The sequence below is a fragment of the Setaria italica genome, chromosome IX, assembly GCF_000263155.2.
Source record: "Setaria italica strain Yugu1 chromosome IX, Setaria_italica_v2.0, whole genome shotgun sequence".
Lineage (NCBI taxonomy): Eukaryota > Viridiplantae > Streptophyta > Magnoliopsida > Poales > Poaceae > Setaria > Setaria italica.
Window position 1 is genome coordinate 4841999 of NC_028458.1, and position 18927 is coordinate 4860925.

Below are 18927 nucleotides of genomic sequence, written 5' to 3' on the forward strand. Positions count from 1 at the left end.
AAGCCAAGGCCCCAACGGCAATCGCCGGCTTATTGGCTAGCGCTGATGCTAATCGTCCTAGCGCAGCACCTGCAGGCTGCAGCTGACCTGCAGTCGCTGTCTTTCCCCATCGGTGGATTATCTTTGGTGGCGGATTAGGGGCACGTCTGCTGTCTATTTGATTCGTCAAGTCACACAAAGATAATAATACAGACAGTTTGTACAATGGATTGTTTATATGACCGTCTGCAAACTATTCAATGCACGCATACATACATGATCAAGCATAAATTATATCTCTATGCACTATTTTGTTGCTTTTGTCTACAAACGAGATCATAGTATGTTTTAGGCCTAAAAACGTCAACTTGGAGAAGATGGAGTGCGTCTACACAGTATGGCTCTTCCAGGTCTTGCTTGACTCAAATGCCACTGATCACGTTACTCAGCATTTTCAGACGGTGTCCTGACAAAGCACTTCTGTACTGAAGAGTTGGCCAAATACAAGTCTGTACCACGTTTATTTTATTGGCTAGAGCATGAGACTTTAGCTAAAATTCAATCCACGTATACTTCAATTTGCAAACAAAATTCAATTTCTACTAATAAACCAACCGAGAGAATGATTTCACGTGACTTCAGTTTGTTTGTGCATACGGATCAAAATGTCGGCCTTCCCGAGCCTAACTAATCCTACTGCTGACTGCTGACCCGCTGAAAGTTCCTCTCTCCACTAACTTAAACAGGAGAACCAGGTCACGGATGGATGGAAGAACACTGAGAAATTGAACTGCACCTCTTGCCGACCCCTACTACATCGCGAAAACCTGCTGCTGCTGCCTTTACAAAAATCAAGCCGCCGTAGAGCCAGTGTAGCCTTGGCAGCTGTCAGGGGATGAGGGAAGGAAGAATTGCCCGCTCGAGAGTCCAGATCCAACCATCGAGCAACCCGTCGTCCTTCTCTCCATGTTGATACGTCCACCAAAAATAGGCACCACCGCTGCTGTTGCGCCCTTCTTCTTCGCAACCGACGCCGCGTCCTTGCGCTTCCCCGGCGCCGACGCCGACGCCGCGCCCTTCTTCTTCGCAACCGACGCCGCGCCCTTTCGCTTCCCCGGTGGCTCCTGCAACAACGATGAACCCTCCCGCATCTGTTAGCGAAGGAGAATAGATGATCACGGGAGAGGCAACAAGATGGTGTCGGGGATGAAGTTTGGCGCGCCAGAACAAGATTTGCTTCCATCTTTGCACGCGCCGTAGGAGGATCTGGACTGTCGTCGCGTACAACGCCGCTGCGCCGCCGTCTCGTACCGCACGTGCGCGTGCTCTCTCCTCGTTAATGAGGGTCCACGATTTAGACGTCAGGTGTCGATGGGCAGCTAATATCTCAGCGCCACATCGCATAACCACCCGAAGCCGCTGTCCCTGGTCGTCCTCCTCCGTCGAGGAAACGCCGCCTCTGCGGTGCTGCCCACACCGCCTCTGTCGCTCTGCGGCCGCCTTACGGACACGGAAAAGTGTTGAAAATGGGCCTGAAAATGTTTCATATAAATGGGCCGGCCCATGGTTTAACACGCGGGCCAGGTCCTTATTAACACCCAAACAAACAAAAATCCAAAAGTTGAGTAATTCTAGTCGAAAAAAGAGAGAGAAGGAGAAAATTACGAGCACACATCAGGATCAGCATCGTATAGCAAACTCAAGTTGCTCAACTGGATCACACACGCATCACGAGCGCTGATCGTTACGCTACGCGATGTGGCCTGGCCTGACCTCACCTGGGAAGTTATCCAACGCGGAACGAGATAAGGTAAATAAAACGGACCAAGCGGCGACTCCGATGGCTTTCGGTTCAGTTGTCAATTTCCCGAGTAGTTGCAGGGTCCCTACCAAGCAGCCACCCAGGCATCCCGTACTCCCATGGGCGGCTCCGGGAGTCTTTTGCCGTGCCCGGTCGGAGCGCCAGGTCTGTGTGCTCTCTCGCTGCCCTTTTCAGCGGCGCGCGCGTGCGCCATATATGAATCTCGCAGGTCTTCTTCTCTTGTCCATTGGTGCCCGCGCGAACCGCGAAGGTGTCTGGCGCGGCTGCTCCGCGTGTCCTCAAGGAACGGGTTCGGAGGCGGCGAGACGGGTGTTGCCGTGTTGGTTTGGACTTGGACGAGCGATTCAGAGGAAGTTTGAAGTTTGAAAGAAATTCTAGTGAATTGTTTACGGGCACAACTTGTGCTGGTTGTGCGGAAGACGACACCAGCAAGTGTTCGGTAAAATTTTGTACGTACAGGGTAAATTAGTTTCAGTTTTTCACGCCCCTTTCAGTTTCAGGTTCATGCTTTACTTATCACATGACGAAACACACCGTGTTCGACGTCGACCTCCGGCACAATAATTGATCATAAGGTTGACAAATTCAAACCCCCACCAATAATTCCTCTGGAAGATGGAAGGTTTAGCACGACGAGTATGGTGACCGCACGCAATTTCGCAGGAGGAATGTTTTAGTCTTTGAGATTTGAGAACAACCGATCATCGTTTCTTCTTGTTTTTTTTTTTGTTCTTAGGAATGATCATTGTCTCACCACCAAACTGCTCAGGTATTTTGCTTTGTTTCGGGAAACCAAACTGCCCCGTTTGCTGCAAGTTTCGGTTAACTCAGTTGGCACACTAAAAAAACGAGACGATGACAGGTTTATACCTGATCGCATGATTATTCTGGAGAATGTTTTATTCGTCACCGTGTACAATTGCGAAAGAACATCTTATGTGCGTTACATACAGTTTCAACAATCAACCCATGCAATGAATCAAACAAGAGAGATGTACAAGTCCAACAAACATCACCGAAAACACCCAACCGATCGATTTTTTTCCTCCGGGACACGTATGTCAGCATGCACACAATTTCGTGTGCACACTCACACACATGCACCGCTGCTCGCTCACCCGGCGGCTTTGATTTTCTTTCAGTTGAAGACGTCGCACTGCTTGCGGATGTTGCCCCGCCTGCCGGACTTGACCCCGACGCGGCCGAGCCTGACGATGGCGTCGGCGAAGGCCTTGTAGAAGGCGGTGGTGCTGTTGGCGAGCGCGTCCACCATGGCCCGCGTCCGGTTGTCGGTGTAGAGCAGCTCGTCGGAGCCCAGCAGCCCGCCGCCGTCCTGCAGGTTCCGGTAGTACTGGTTGTCGAGCTGCGCCGGCGAGGCCTGGTCCATGAGCACCAGGTTGTCCGGGCCGCCGTCGGGGCACTTGCTCTCCAGGAACCTCGCGTACGTGGGGTTCAGCGTCGGGTCCGTCGGCTGCCCCGGCTGGTACCTGTACAGCCGGTTCGAGAACTTGCTGCAGTGCGCCAGACCCACGCTGTGCGCCGCTGAGAGCGCGACGAGGTCGGACATGTTGAGCCCGTGCGCCTTGAAGACCGCCAGCAGCTGGTCCATGGTCTGGTTCGGCTCGGGCAGCTGGCCTGGTACGCTGCTGGCGTTGGAGCTCAGGCCGTCCAGCCTGCCCAGCTCAATCGGGAAGGAGGGCCCGCCACTCTGCACACAAACGAAAGATGCGCAAATTATGTATCGTGCCAGGCGTGCACATAATGGCTTGGCAAAAGGCAAAAGGAAGCTGCAAATGCATGGACTCTGATATAGAACGTACCATGGCGATCGCGTCTCGAGTGGCGAGGGCGAGCACGTCGGCGCAGGAGACGGTGTCGGGGCAGGCGGCCTCGACGGCGGCCTTGGCGCTCCGCACCGTGTCGAAGCCTTCGAACGCGAGGGACTTGTTGTCGGAGGCGTCCTTCTCGGCCTGGTTGTCCGGCGTCGACTCGATCAGCACCGACCCGTCGCAACCCTGGTAAATCCATCGCTACTTTTAGTTTCCCGTATAGGACTACATGGTGCGCTCTGCGTTTTTCGACTGAACATGCAGAACTAATCTGAACCTCTACGAAGCAGTCGTGGAAGAAGAGGCGGATGGTGGAGCCGATGCTCCGGATGGTGGCCTGCATCTTCTGCTGCACCACGCCGCGCACGATGGCCTCCACGTTCGGGCAGGTGCTCGCGTAGTAGTCCACCTTCAGGTCGGCCGCTCCAGGCTGCGCGAGGCCGCAGACGGCGGCGGCGGCGACCGCGAGGACGAGCAACGGCGGTCTAGCCATCTTGGCTGCTTTTAGCTAGCTTGCTCGTGCTCTTGCTATATCCAGGCGGTGCAAAACCGGTGGGTATATATCATGGTGGAGTTCCAGGGAGATGTGACGTGAATGTGTGAACTGATGAAGTGTCAAGCGTGAAATAAAAGACTCTGACGAGCAGTGGCACGAAACCGGGGAGAGTTGACATTCGTGACACACATCGGGGAGCTATGTCATGGTCCGTCAATATTGTATCTACCCGTGTGTTTTGAACTCTCTTGGGACTGATTCTTTGATGCGTTTTAAAACTGAAATGGGTTTTTTCTTGAACGGGACATGTTTGAATAACGCCGTGCTTGGTGATTAGCTCATGCGTGGAATATCACGCGATGTAACTGGTGAGTCTCTGGGCTAAGTTGCTTCCATGGCAAGTGTTGCTAGAATCGATCGAGAACGCCGACGGTTCTCACTGTTTGGAGTAAAAAGGACATTTTGAACTAACTGAACATGACTGTTTTTAGTACAACCTCAACATGGTCGGTCTAGCATGGTTCAAGGAGGCTTTATTTCCTTATCGTCAAGTAGCAATCTAGCACACTGCAGACGGTTTGCACCTCACGGTTAAGTAGACCACTGCTCTGATCTTCGTAAGTTTTCTGTCAAATTCAAATTTCATAAAACCTTATACTTGGCCTGGTTTTCGTCCAAGTCTAAAGGTATGTCATTTTCAACCTATGCTAGCTAGCATGATGCTGTTGTTGTCTCATATCAGCGCGCTACTAGTCTATTTAATCTAAGTTATTCCTTTAATAATTTGATTATTAACGGGAAGCTTCCTTCCAAATGTCTTAAATTAATATGTCAGCACATTACACTCTTCAGACATGTATATGACCCGGAGTTAAAACTTCAAAGCCATCTTCGTCGTCGAATAATGCATCATGCATCATGTTTTTTGTGCGAAGAAATCATGAATGCTTCCAAGTTACAACCCGCAACCTCCTTTCAGTCTTATGCGTCATGTTTGTTGCGTTGGATGAATTGTAGACGGTTCCAAAGTACCTTGACACCAGAGAGCCGGAGTGCCTGCTTAATGTCTGACCAAAAGGATACACTCCAGCTACGCTGGTTCTACTTTATTTACGCTCTAGAGTTGGATGACTACATCATAACATTGGTGAAAAAGTTAAAAACACAACTTATACGAGGAAAAAAACTCAAAATGACAAATTTCATCAGATGTGAAACTGATTCAGTTTAAATACTTATGAGAGGTTGAATGAGAAGAAATTATGTATGGGAGATTAATTGGAAAAGGTGAATAGCAAACTGGGCTTTACTCAATATATTTAGCAATGCAACAACATAATGCAAACCGAATTGATCACCTCTCACCATTAATTAGTTTATCGATTTCATTAGTTGAACAGCTCGAAGGCTCTTTTTAAAGAAAAACATAATAACAAAAATAAAGATTTCGTGCTATGCTAGTAAGCCAGGTTTGCGTGCAAATATCTGACCAACGGAGTGATGCCAACTCGAATTTTATGACAGAACACTCAAGTCTCAAGCTATGTCGGTTCTAATTTATAGCATCAAGTTTGATTATTACATCCTAAAAACTGCAGTGCTAATAAGTATCTTAATCAACCATAAGATGAGGCTATTCCTACTGTTATGTTTCACATGAAAACTAAGAATTCGGCTTTGTTAACAGCTGCTCAACATCAATGGCGCGCCACGCGTGATCGGTGATTGATCATCTGACTCAATCAAATCAACCACTCCGTTAAAAAAACATTCAAATCAAACCAGCCAGTTGACAAAGCAACAAGGATTCCATGTGAGAATTGCAAAATATTTCAAGGCGTCTTGGGAAATCATCAAATTTTACAGGGCAATATTTTTTTTTGGCAAGTTGTCACGCATCATCGTCTATTCAACGTCCTGAGTGAGCAGTTTCAAAGCACCAGTTCTTGGCTTTTGTTAAAGTCCAAACCCAAACGTGGTGGTCAAGTTAATCAAGCATGAACCCAAAGTCCAAATAAGTAATCTGGCCCGGTCCATCCAATAAAGCCCAGTTACCTGTTTGCCAAGCTAGGACCGAAGTCCCATCTGGCAATTGCCAGTGAAACTAACTCACCAAGAACCATTTCCACTTTGCTTGATACACGAACTGTTTGACATGCACATACACGGTTTTCCCCTATTCACGTCTGAAAACGTACAAGTTTTACCTTCGCTTCGTCATTCTTGTAGAAAAATTACAGTATCGGCGTTCTGAACTGAATGTGGTCGTCAGAAGAATGGGTCTTCGAGAACGAATAACCGCAGTCCTGAAAATTCAGTGTCTGATCGAATTTGTATTTCTAAAACAAATGACATGTTCTTTGTTTTTTTTAAAAATAAATACACAGGTTGTTGAGCCACATTTAGCCAAGCAAGTTTTATCTCCAAATGATGCAGAACCAGCATGTATGTGCATAACACTTCAGAAACAGCGTGCAGTCCTTTTCATCACCCTACTATTGCAGATGTCGATCATGAACCCCTTCTCTCCTGTTCTCCATTTCACAACTTGATAAGTTGGCATGTGAATGGCCACCAGCATGGATCAGAGATCTCGAAGCCAACAGATGAGCAGACCAGCCATGTCTTTGTGATGTCAAGATCGAAGTGCATGCCCAGGCTTTTGGAGTTCCATGTCCCAGCCTCCCCCCGGGCCAGAGGCAAAGGCGAACAGCACAAGGGCCCATGCGTGAACAGCTGCCTGTGGGCCGTCTCTTTCCCTGATCAAAGTGGTCGAATGCCTCATCGACACCAGGCGGGCCTGCCCCGGCCACCCTCTGCATCGACCGATCCGGCGCTGCGCTTTGTGAGGAGGGGCCGACGGCTACAAGACGCATGTTCCGTGGCGCTTTTGTTGGCCGGGTAACTTTTATGCTGGTCTGTGGAATGTGTCTGTGGCTGTGTCACTGTGTTGTGTTCTTTTGAACACTGCTTGAGCATGATTGTGCATGCAGATCATGTGTATGGGTAGGCCTAAAATGTGCTTTCAGTTTTTGACCAGACTGCTGTTTGTTTGTCATGATACCCAGTTAGATAAAATGGCAGTGTTTGTCCAGGGTTTTTCCTATCCATGGTTGGTTTATTTGGTTTTTTCATCTCCAGCAGGAACACATACTGCAGCAACACAACTTTATCTCTTTTTTTCCCCCTCTCTCTATCCGATGAGTGTGGCTGCTTTAAGGAACATTCTGAGGTTAAGAAAGAAGCTCTTGATGTGCTTTACTAGAAAGAAAGGAAACGACACAAATGCGAGGAGAAAAAGAGGTAGCATGCCGATGTCTGATGGTAGGGGGTCTGTTTGACCTCCTCCTGCACGCCCAACCGAATTCTTTGGTGAACATCGGAGCTCATGGCTAATTTTTTGAAATGCGAGAATGGGAATACCACAATATTAATCTTTTTTTCCTCTTCATATAACTTCTACAATGAGGGCAGAAGGGTGAAACCAAAAGAAGCCTGCGAGTGTGTAGCATCATGCCGTCAGGTTTAGCACTAAAGAAGGACATGTCAGTAATTAAGAAATTATTATCCTTGCCCTGGCTCCTGACCCATCCTCATGATGATCCCTAACGGCACAAGCATGATAGCCTTGGCGCAAGGCACGAGTGGAATGTTATGGTTTTGCAAGGCATGATGAGGTCACACGCTGCTCACGGAACGGAACGCATGGGATGGGAGGCTGCCTGCCCTGGTGATTTGTTTAACAGAGCCAGCAGGCAAGTTTAAGTTACTGGAACCAATGCGCTTTTGGGGAAAGTTCAGCACTGAATTTAAGTGGCTATGCTTAGCTCCTGGATTGCTGCCAAGCATGCTTCGCTATCATCATCATCCCTGCCATATAGTTTTGCCACGGTATCAGATTTCGTACTATTGCTGGATTTTTCAATGGCGTCCTGACTCACTGCTCTGGTGTTTTCACATTTTTATCTAATACTTGTACTAAAAAAAATATGTAGACAGTATTAGAAAACTCGTTGGCCACTAAAGAAAAAAAAAAGATCCTAAAATTGTTGCCTTGTTGGCGACTCATCAAAACTATCGAAAAGGATAACATATCTTTGTAGTTGCAGTTGTATCAACAACGCAGGCTATGTTTAGATTGCATCAACACTTAAGGGTATATGTGATCCTAACTTATTGTCAGTTGACAATTGGAGTGTTGCCATTAAGCTGTCACAAATTGAATCAAGCCGGTGCATTGCCTGATATATTTTAGTCACTGCATTTCCAGTAACTAATCAACGAAGAAACTAGCAAATTAGTAACACCGAACCAAACCAAATGGTGGTTCTAGACTTCTATCGTCGTATAGGTGCGTGCAAGTTTGTGCGTGATGAACGGCGCAATGATGCGCACTGAATTCATGAGCGAGGCAGCTAGCACGTACTAGTAAAAGCGAGGGAGCCTTTCGTGCCCGGCTATTACGTGCCAAAGTGATCACTTGTTTCCTCGCAAAGAGCTGTTACGGCGAAAGGAGGAAAACGGATGGCAGCGGCTTTCTCCCCTTTCCACAAACTTTCTGCCATTTTGCTCCTTTTGATCCCTTCTTTAAGCTTGTCAACCTTCCATTTTTCCTTTCCACAGGTTTTTCCAGTCAAAGCTTGTCGCCATGATGGTTTCTCTACAGAGAGTAGCTATAGTGGATAGCGTAGTAAAGTACTAATGTGATTAACGTGCATGCTTGTTCAGTTCATCGTCATTTCAAGCTAATAAAGTAGAGATTTTTTCTTCATAATGTGTGTATGCAGTTTATTATTTCTACGGTTTTTATATAACCATTTAATCACCAACATAAAGTTTTTTTCTAGACGATGTAATTGTGATGCGGTTTAGCGTAGAATAATATGTTTAGATGAACTATATGCTCTGAGTCTCAGGAAGAAGCCACACGAATTAGCACCACGCCAGAAGTCGCTGTGAATCTCCTCTGGCCCAGGAAGACCGGGCCCATGGGCCGGTGAATAGATACCCATATGGGCCCTACGATACAGTGGGCCCCGCCACCTGGGCCCGGCTGCTCCTCCCTCCCGCGGCAGCGCGTGCTTGGCTGTCGGCCGCCTCGCCCTCCGTTCTTCCACCCCGTTCCCCACGCTCCACAGCGCCGGCCGGTAATGGTTGAAAAGACCATTTCTAACACTGCACTACCCTGCGGTTCCAGAAGTGAACTGACATAAGCAAGGTTTTGCCTCTGCTAAGCTATAGTTTTACGCATCTGCTAGGCTATAGTATTGTATACATTTGCATGCAACTTTCTGCAGGTGGCCCGTGGCCGTCGCACTAGCAACCAATTGGGTGAAGCCTGCTTGCTAGGAAACTGGAGGAGTGATCACTACTCAATGCTCATCTAGGGCACATATTGTTTACTTGCTTCACGGACTCTAACATGGTGCTGCCCTTTCAGCTCATCTTTTCTTGGAACCGCACTTGGCCATGGCAACCTCCTCTAGGCACCCTGTGTGACTGGAGTGAGCGACATGATGTGTTCCGGTGGCTGGCTTCAAATGGGAAAGGCACTTTTGCATGCCGTGTGTTAGTCCTTTTTAACACACAATTTGTCTGGTTCAGCGCCCTTTTTCTTCTGCTAACACACTAGATTACTAGTCTCTAAAAAGACCACTAGATTACAAGCCTTGCTAGTGCAATTAGGGTAGGAGTGTACCTCATGTTTGAGGAGTGGGGAGTGAGGACGGAGGAACAAGATGAACGGCAATGGCTGGACGCCTGGACCACTTTGCCTGCCCGGGGCCCCCATGGAGCACTGACCGGAGTCTCCCAGTCCTTGGCCCGAATCATGCACGATAATGAGCACTGAATGGTCCATGGCGAATTTGTACACCACGAAGGATATCAAAATGTTCCAGTACTGTTTCTTGCACCATCATGACCTTCTTACACTAAAAGCAGTCAAATTAGGGTCAACTGGCGTGCACTGAGAAGAAGATCTTGATCACTCGGCTAATGCTGCATTTCATGACCTGGCCCCATATGTCTGATTAACACATAACATCCATTGATCTGGATTTGACACATTAACAGCTTCAATTGGAAAGAACATGGCAGTAAAATTCTCTTGTTCTATCACTTGGATCATAATGGTATATACTGGAGCTTCCCCTGCTGTACCTACCAAACCCTAACATCCAAATGAAAAACAGGTGCGACGGTAGAGAAAAGGACTGTCCTGTATAAATGGTTTAAAGCTGTTGTTGACGCCTTGTTGTATACACATTGAAAGAATAGAGGTCCACTGACGTATTGCTGTCGTCCAAAAGCTTATCTTCACCGTACATTCGGCTCCAAAAGCTTGCATTCATCACGCTTTTTACCACACACTCTTTTACAGTAATTTTCTATTACGGCCGAATGATTACGCAAAGGCAATGTAATTTAGGTGGTGGCCCATTTCTTAATCCGTCGACTGCTTCCCTCTTGTTCCTGGACCTCTGCAAGAGCAGGGGCCACAGTGATGTATGCTTTTATCGTTCGGCATGCCTAGTTAAAAATACGGCCACTGTGAAAGGAATCTTACATCATTCGTGTCTTGTCCCCTGCTGCTTTTTCCTTCAGACTTCAGAGAGAGGGAGGAGCTGCGTGCTCTGTTTGTGGAGTGGAGATGGATGTGTATAAAAGGGAAAGCCTGTGGCCTTTGGAGCCATACAATGATCAGGAACTGAGAGTGGCAAGAGCCAAGGAGTAGTTAGAGCTAAGTAGGATACAGTTCGTGAGTCACTTCTCTGACATCAAGCAGTTACACTAGGTGAGGAATGAGCTTCTCCTTCCTTTCGGTTCCTCTCTGATTTGCTCATCAATTTTCAATACTCTGTTCAATCATTTTTAAGCTTAGGAGTTGAGTTTGGCATGATTTTTATACCTTTTCAGTCTTACCTAGACTTCTCATTTATAGTAAGCAAATTTTGGATCAAGACATTCAGATCTTTCAGACTTCTATTTTCAGAAAACTATCAGACAGATTTTGGCCTTACACTGCGTTCAGTTTTTCTTTATTTCCTCTGCATGAAGTGCTGCATTCTTTGATTCCAGTTTAAAGATTTCTTACAGTTGCATAGTACTCACTTCTTGTTTGAATTCACCTCAGGTTGGAAGAGAGAGAGAGAGAGAAGAACAAAATTCCACAATGCCCATGGAGCAAGTATTCAGGCACTGCGACAAAGACACGCTGAAATTGGCCATGCTGAAGCATGAAGAGACTTTCAGACAGCAAGTAAGCTCAAAGGCTTCGACCTCTCCAGCATTCCAATTTGCTTATGAAGCACAATGCACTGATCATCGTCTTCCCCCTGACATCGCAGGTTCACGAGCTCCATCGCCTATACAGGATTCAGAAGCTTCTGATGCGAGACCTCAAGAGGGAGCTCAAGAGCCAGAGCAACCTGTCGACCTCCCCGAACGGCGGCTACATGGAGCACGGCAGAGGCGCGCTCGGCATGTGCGCCTACGAGCACCGCTACGCCGCCCGCGGTCCCGGCGGCTACGTAGCGGTAGCGACGCCGACGCCCCGCACGGCGCTCAGCCTCGACGTCGTGGCGCCGGCCGTCGAGTACGTGCGGAGCGCGGAGGAGGACGAGGACGACGAGGCGGAGGAGGAGACCGACGACGACGCGGAGCTGGAGCTCACGCTGGCCGTGGGCGGGGGCGGGGCCAAGAAGAGGTACGGCGAGTACCCGTCCGGCGGGGAGAGCCTCTCGTCGTCGTCGACGGAGTCAGACGTGCTCACCGCCGCCGCCTCCGGCCGCGAGTGGCGCCAGGCGCGCGGCACGCCGTACCACAAGAGGAGGCCGGCCGCCGGCGGGCTGGACGTGGTGCAGGTGGAGGACGGCGTCGGGATGCAGGCGCCGCCGCCGCTGCTGTTCCACTGGCTCAGCCTCAAGATGGCATGAAAGAGCCGCGTTGCATGTGTTGGTTGCTGCTCCTAGTGTCAGGGTGTTGACTTGCTACTGTTCTTCAGTTGAATGCTGCGCTGCGTGTTCAGGCCTAGTGGTGGATCGAGTCTAGAAATCAATAATTGACTAGTCGTTCAGGACAATGTAGGAGCCACTTTCCAAAACGTAAGGAGAATGTAGGGGCTTTTCAGATTGAGCTATAAGTGTGACTTACCTTACTGCAACTGCAAGAGCTTCTTCTCTTATTTACAGTCAACTATACGAGGGCACGAGATGACGAGAATGCAAAGATTTTAGTGAAAACAGACGAATTTTACGCGTTGCATATTCCAGCGTGGCCTGTTTGATGCACTAAAACTAAAACTAAAGTTTAGTATTGATTAAAATTTAGACGTGTAAATTTTAGTTGGCTAAAATTAGTTCTATCTTGTTTGGAGCTGGAAGCTAATTTTTAACCCATTTACTGTTAAAAGTCCATTCTATCCTAGAAAATGGTAAAGTTTTAGTGGAAAGATATTTTTATTTTTTGTCATTTGTGTCTAAAATTAGCCCTATTAGCTAGGTATGGAGGGTTAACAAACTAAAGTTTAGTTGGGGGGCTGTCTAATTTATTTTTAGCTCACCTTTAACCCCACTCTACCGTTTGGATGATCAGGGGCTAAAGACTCTAGATCCAAACAGGCTCTTAATCGAATGCTTGATCCAAACTTTTGTGTCCAGAAAGCTTTATCACGCCAACTCTTCACACGGTCGCTCTTGATGGGCTTTTGGTTGCACTTGCACCAAGCTCGAGCCGGCTAGCGCTTTCTCTCCTATAGCTATGCACCATCGTGATAAAAATCGGTTACTGCAAGTCTGCCCTGACTTTCTCCATCACGGTTCCTCTAGCAACATCGTCCACCATTCATCTCTACCACCAAGTCCGTCTTTCTGGCCTTTGCCTTTGTGCCCAAGGACGAAGAAATCCTCTAGCACATAGTTTAAGGTAGAGAAGAAAATATTCTATCTCTCTTTTGTCAGGATAATTTGAGCATAAAGCTTATATCTATTACCTATTTGCAAGAATCAAATCGGTCCGTGTCTTCCCCTGATCCGTACCAGATACAATTCCATTGTTTATGAGATCATTTCCCAACTGTTCTCAAATTTCAATCAATGTTCGTTCAAAAAATCCCAATCAATGAGTGTTTGCTCTGTTAGCTCGGATTCCTTTTACCCGTTCTTGGAGAGTGATAGGTTTGGTTTTTCTGTACCGGCCATATCATCCAACATGGAGAGAAGTAGACAAAATTGGATTCAAAATATGGCTTTTCCATAATCGATTGGAAGACGTTATGGCATCTTTTTTCGAAATAAAAAAATAATGGCATTGTCAAGCATGGTACGAAAGCGTAACAGCAACAAGGTCCGCGAAAGGAAAACCGCGGGCCCCACGTCAGCGAACAATCTACCTGTCAGCGACGAATAGCCAGCAGATTCCAGCGCCCGCCCGTCCCCCTCCTCACCTCTATATCCCCAAACTTTAATTAAAAAAATTAAACAAAGCCCGACGAGAGATTCGTCTTCCCCCTCGCTTCCGCCCGCCGAAACCCTAGCCCGTCCCGCCTCGCCGCCGACGATGGCCGCCGCATGATCGGTGCGCTGCCTTGGAACCGCCTGCCCACCGGCATCGCCAAGCCCGCGGCCGCCGCGGCCGTCGTCGTAGCGGCGCTCGCGTCCTCCTTCCTCGCCGTCCCGCGTCCGCGCGCCGCCTCGGTCGCCGCGGGATCCGTCGTCATGTCGAAGGCGAGGGTCTACACCGACATCAACGTCCAGCGCCCCAAGGAGTATTGGGACTACGAGGCGCTCACCGTGCAATGGGGGTAAGGCGCTTACGTCACGTCACGTCACGCCCTGACTCCACTTACGGAGCTTGCACGTTCGCAGTTGAGCTCATGTGATCCGTATGTATCTCCGTGCGGTTGATTAGGTGGAATCATCGGTACTGGGGAGTTTCTCTTGACTACAAGGCTTAGTTGAGCTGCATGATAGTTATCTGGTTTAGCAGGGTGCAGCTAGGGCTGTATGAAAATTTAGAAGGAGCAGAAGATTTTTTTTGTTTTTTGAAAAGGAAGGAGTAGAATATAAATGGCAACAAATGGTGAGGCAATACCACAATAGAGCCCTTATTTTCAACGTTGTAGACTCATCATACCCAACCTTCTCATAGCTCATTTATCCATTTTTCATAAATCGGTCTGAGTTTAAGCATTTACTTTTATAATTAAGGCACAGTTGAACTTATCATCTCATTGAGAATCTGAGTTGACGATGGCCAGGCATGCTAATCCCAGTAACTTGAAATCCATACTGGAAATCATATATGACATGCCACTGAGTGGTAGTTGAGACTTAGTGGAATGCACTTTATTATTTATTGACACCTGAGAAAGCGCACTGTTTTTTTTTGTCTTGGTGAAGACCTTCTAAAGTATGCTATCAATTAATTTTTCTTCTATATGCTGTTTTCCTAGTGGGTGTTGAAGTTTGAATAAGATGTCTTGATAAAAATGCAACTGTGGCTACTTTGTTTGCTGTCTTGTCTCTTCTTTGGAAATCTATAAAGAAAAGGTGATTGCATTTTCAGTAACTTCGCTACAGCAATTTTAGTTTAGAATTCATGTTTTCTATTTCCATAACAAATCTAAGAATTCTCCTTTAAGTCTGTCCTTTTGGTTTGTTTACATCTTTTTATCGATATTTCTCAAGCACATAGTAGTTTATTACACCTTTTGCGTTTCTATGGAGATAATGCTTTCCTAACCATCATGATATCTTTGACCAGTGAACAGGATGACTATGAAGTTGTCAGAAAAGTTGGAAGAGGTAAATATAGTGAGGTCTTTGAAGGCATCAATGTTAACAATAATGAGAAATGCATCATTAAGATCCTTAAGCCTGTCAAGAAAAAGAAGGTATTAAAGGAATATGTTGGCTGTTCTCCGTAGCATTTTTCTTGCAGTTCTTTTTTTATTATAGGAGCTGGTGCCCGAGCATTACTAATGAAATAGTCATCTCTGTGCTTTATCATTTAACGTGCCTTTCATATGTTTATGCAGATCAAAAGGGAGATCAAAATACTTCAGAATCTCTGTGGAGGTCCAAACATTATTAAGCTGCTCGATATTGTCAGAGATCAGCATTCAAAGACCCCCAGCTTGATCTTTGAATACGTCAACAACACAGACTTCAAAGTTTTGTACCCCACATTGACGGATTATGACATCCGCTACTACATATATGAGCTACTCAAGGTTGCCATTAATATTTAACACATTGCACTTTAGATCTTACAATATTGTTCTTGTATAAATATTTTCAGTTAGTTGCTTATTTAGTTAAGCCCCAAAAGACACAGTTTCCTGGTATTATGCCATAGTTTATGTCAATCTTATTTGGTTGAAATGCTTCCTTTACTCAGTTCTTTGAATCTCGGTCAATGAATGTTTCACAGTTACATACTTGCATGTGTTTCTGCCCTGGGATTTCCGAAAGCACCATTTTACCAAGTCATGATTTTATTGAAGTGCTGCTGTCAAGAATTAAATCATTGATTGGCATGAATTCATGTATAGAATCTGGCCAATTATTTCTTTTTTTAATGTTGCCTATGAAATTTTAGTTTTTTAAAAATATTTTGCACTTTTGAGTTTTCAACACCCACTTATTTTAAATATGAAGTGAGCACACCAATATGCCTCTGGTGTTGTGGTTGTCTGTCCTTATTTTAATCTATAATTTTTAATTCCAGGCTCTAGATTACTGCCATTCTCAAGGCATTATGCATCGAGATGTCAAGCCCCACAATGTAATGATTGATCATGAACTTCGAAAACTTCGCTTGATAGACTGGGGCCTGGCTGAGTTCTATCATCCAGGCAAGGAATATAATGTCCGAGTTGCATCAAGGTAGGCTGAGTGAACATCTTGTTTACCTATGCTTTCATATTCGCAATTAGATTGAATTTCATCCATCTAATCACGTGCATTTTTGAAACATATTAAGAACAAGACATTACTTGTTCAATTTTCTTTTTGTTGAATGTTGATCTCCTGTTTGCTCTTAGTCTGTAAGCAGCATATGAACAAGGGATTCAATTGATTGGTGTTCACTTTATGTTTCGTTAGTGCTGAAGTTTAAGCAAAAAAGTCAATGGATCTTTTAGAAATATAAGCAAATCGAGTGGATGCCTTCCCTTCATTAGTTACTCAGTATACTTTTATACTAGCATGCTATCAATTAGCAAATCTTATCTAATTTTCACTAGTGATTCATGCTTTCTTTTTGACATCTCACTTGGGCATTTTTCTTTCTCACATCGATTCAGGTATTTCAAGGGACCTGAACTTCTTGTTGATTTACAAGACTATGATTATTCTTTGGACATGTGGAGTCTTGGTTGCATGTTTGCTGGAATGGTATGTACGGCTATTAAAATGTTGTCCATACTCATAGGTTAATACTATATCTTGGACACAATGAGCATCGACACAGTTAGTTAGAGATTCATAGTTCATCTTTTACTTATGTGTCCTGATTGATGGCTGCAGATATTTCGCAAGGAACCATTCTTCTATGGACATGACAATCATGACCAACTTGTGAAGATCGCAAAGGTAAGCGTAAGTTTGAATCTTCATCCCACATGTCTCTGGGATAAAGTATCTGGACCTTTTGGTATTATAAGTGCTTATGCATTTCGTGCTTTGGAAGTGTTCTGTACTTCTATTATGCAATTGACTCCTTACCTTGAAATCAATGTTACACCCTGTTGTTTCCCTTTTATATTTATAATTGGTTTCTCAGAAGCAGATGTTCTTTAAGTAGTTATTTTTTTAATCTGAAACTGCTCCACATTAAAGCAATAGATGAGACAATGAGTTGCTAGTTTTTTACTTTATAAATGTACTTGTTTTTGTAAAATTATTATATGTTTGGTATGTGCTTTATATGAAATAAATAATCGTACCAGAGTAGGATAAAACTTGTGGGAGCAACTTGCTTAATACAAATGAGTTTAGTTGTAGATCGGAATCAGATAAACCTTACACCATCAGATCAACTCCCGCTCTCTCTCAGCATGAAGCATGCCTTATTTATTGTCAATGGCATGTACCAAAACCGTCCAATTTGAAACTGAGGACTTAACTCCACTACTCAAGTCAGGTCTGCATGTTGACAGCAAGTCAGTAACTAGTCTCCTGTGTCCTTAGTTTCATGTTGTTGATTTTCTAAAAAAAATGCACCAGAGCCATCTTTTTATTTGGGCCATGCTCTAGCTTTTTATATTGGAAAGCTATAATGTTATAATACTGCGCCTCATGCGTAATGTAGCACTAAGCATCTGCATGGGGTGATTTCAGAAAAGTCCTCAGGAAGTTTTAAATAGCTTTCAATGTTTGTTTATTTAATGCTTATTTTGTATACATTATAAGTATGAGATTGTTGAGCCCAGTATCCAATTCTGCTACCTTCCCATTTAATTTTTAGGTGCTTGGAACAGATGGGCTGAATGCTTATTTGAACAAGTATCATATCGAGCTTGACCCTCAACTTGAAGCTCTTGTTGGAAGGTAAATTGTTGTGCTTTGAGATGTGGATCCTTATTTTTTTAGATGAATTATAACCCTTCCATGTGTATCATCTGCAGGCATAGTAGAAAACCCTGGTCAAAGTTCATTAATGCTGATAACCAACATCTAGTATCACCTGAGGTTTGTTAAGCACTAGTAATTTATTGTTTCCAACTGTGGTTCTTTCTTAATATGATTTTTTATATATTTGCAGGCCATAGATTTTCTCGACCATCTCCTACGCTACGATCACCAAGAAAGGTTTACTGCACGTGAAGCTATGGTAAGCCAGACAGATAAGCTACCTTAGCAGATAACAGTTTTGCTTATTTAGATCTGTCCTTTGCTTATTTAGATCTGTCCTGTTGGAACATTGTTACGCTCTGTGTTATAAGTGATTAATTGAATATGCTCCTCTCTGTGTGACTTCCAATAATTTTTGTCTTGCAATTACATTTCTTTTTATCTGTGTTCACTCTTCACATAATTTTCATTTTTCAGCAAAGTATTCTGTAGTTTGACATTTAACCTAGTAATCTTGAAGCCATTACATAGTATGAGTAATATTCTGTACATCAATTTGCATGCATGCAACTAGATGTTTGATGCTCAATCTCTTTCACGTTTCTAGGAATATAATGTCGTATCTTCAAGTTTAAAAAGAATAAAATCTGTTATAAATTACACTTGAATTTGTTGCCTTAAATGCTCCACACATGAATACTTGCAGGCACATCCCTACTTCCTCCAAGTCAGAGCCGCGGAGCACAGCAGGACACGACCACAATAATTATGGTGCACACCCTACTTATACTGAACATAGTCAGCTGAAACCATGTTCAGTAAGCATCTTGCTCCAGGTACCTATACCATGATTCCATGACAGTGACAAAAATAGTAGTCGCATCATGTGAGCAACGCTGGCAGAGCTTGATAGTATCTTCAAGCTTGGGATCACCATGCATACAATCTTTCGTAACGGGAGATGAAATTATATGTGATCTTAGACTAATTGAAGTGGATACAGCTTTAATAATATTGCTTGTATTATGGTGTGATATGGTGTATGCAAGATTCATATTTATTTCTGGTGGTTGTAGTTATTTCGATGAAATACGCTTATTGATTGGCAAGGCTACATGTCACAACACAATAGTCAACTGGTTTGTAGTATCTCCTCCTTTGATCGACAAATGTGCTGGACGTTATTGAGCCTGATTTTTTGCTTCGAGCTCCCCTAACAAATGG

At 45.1% G+C, this 18927-nt stretch overlaps 3 protein-coding genes across 3 annotated transcripts; 2 read left to right on the forward strand and 1 right to left on the reverse strand.

Annotated features, from left to right (window-relative positions):
- Nucleotides 1-2641: 2641 nt before the first annotated feature.
- On the reverse strand, nucleotides 2642-4172 carry LOC101758359 (peroxidase 51). Its single transcript, XM_004981612.3, has 3 exons — nucleotides 3908-4172; nucleotides 3622-3816; nucleotides 2642-3509 (listed from the first exon to the last, which is right to left on the reverse strand). Exons 1-3 carry the CDS (start codon nucleotides 4121-4123, stop codon nucleotides 2940-2942), a joined length of 981 nt encoding a protein of 326 aa, XP_004981669.1. The 5' UTR covers nucleotides 4124-4172; the 3' UTR covers nucleotides 2642-2939.
- Nucleotides 4173-10746: 6574 nt separating this feature from the next.
- LOC101758767 lies at nucleotides 10747-12369 on the forward strand. Its single transcript, XM_004981613.3, has 3 exons — nucleotides 10747-10922; nucleotides 11262-11387; nucleotides 11476-12369. The coding sequence occupies exons 2-3, from the start codon at nucleotides 11301-11303 to the stop codon at nucleotides 12061-12063; spliced, it is 675 nt and encodes a 224-aa protein (XP_004981670.1). The 5' UTR covers nucleotides 10747-10922; nucleotides 11262-11300; the 3' UTR covers nucleotides 12064-12369.
- A 1209-nt stretch (nucleotides 12370-13578) lies between these two features.
- LOC101759174 (casein kinase II subunit alpha-2) lies at nucleotides 13579-18852 on the forward strand. The gene is made up of 10 exons (XM_004981614.3): nucleotides 13579-13928; nucleotides 14891-15020; nucleotides 15165-15359; nucleotides 15857-16014; nucleotides 16434-16524; nucleotides 16657-16722; nucleotides 17597-17679; nucleotides 17757-17820; nucleotides 17894-17962; nucleotides 18410-18852. Exons 1-10 carry the CDS (start codon nucleotides 13696-13698, stop codon nucleotides 18467-18469), a joined length of 1149 nt encoding a protein of 382 aa, XP_004981671.1. The 5' UTR covers nucleotides 13579-13695; the 3' UTR covers nucleotides 18470-18852.
- Nucleotides 18853-18927: the final 75 nt, after the last annotated feature.

Coding starts and splice junctions, on each gene's coding strand:
- LOC101759174 (XM_004981614.3), top strand. CDS start 13,696: ATGATCGGTGCGCTGCCTTGGAACCGCCTGCCCACCGGCATCGCCAAG. Junction 13,929..14,890: donor GCGCTCACCGTGCAATGGGG/GTAAGGCGCTTA, acceptor ATCTTTGACCAG/TGAACAGGATGACTATGAAG. Junction 17,821..17,893: donor AACATCTAGTATCACCTGAG/GTTTGTTAAGCA, acceptor ATATATTTGCAG/GCCATAGATTTTCTCGACCA.
- LOC101758359 (XM_004981612.3), bottom strand. CDS start 4,123: ATGGCTAGACCGCCGTTGCTCGTCCTCGCGGTCGCCGCCGCCGCCGTC. Junction 3,817..3,907: donor TCCACGACTGCTTCGTAGAG/GTTCAGATTAGT, acceptor TGGATTTACCAG/GGTTGCGACGGGTCGGTGCT. Junction 3,510..3,621: donor CTCGAGACGCGATCGCCATG/GTACGTTCTATA, acceptor GTTTGTGTGCAG/AGTGGCGGGCCCTCCTTCCC.
- LOC101758767 (XM_004981613.3), top strand. CDS start 11,301: ATGCCCATGGAGCAAGTATTCAGGCACTGCGACAAAGACACGCTGAAA. Junction 11,388..11,475: donor AAGAGACTTTCAGACAGCAA/GTAAGCTCAAAG, acceptor CTGACATCGCAG/GTTCACGAGCTCCATCGCCT.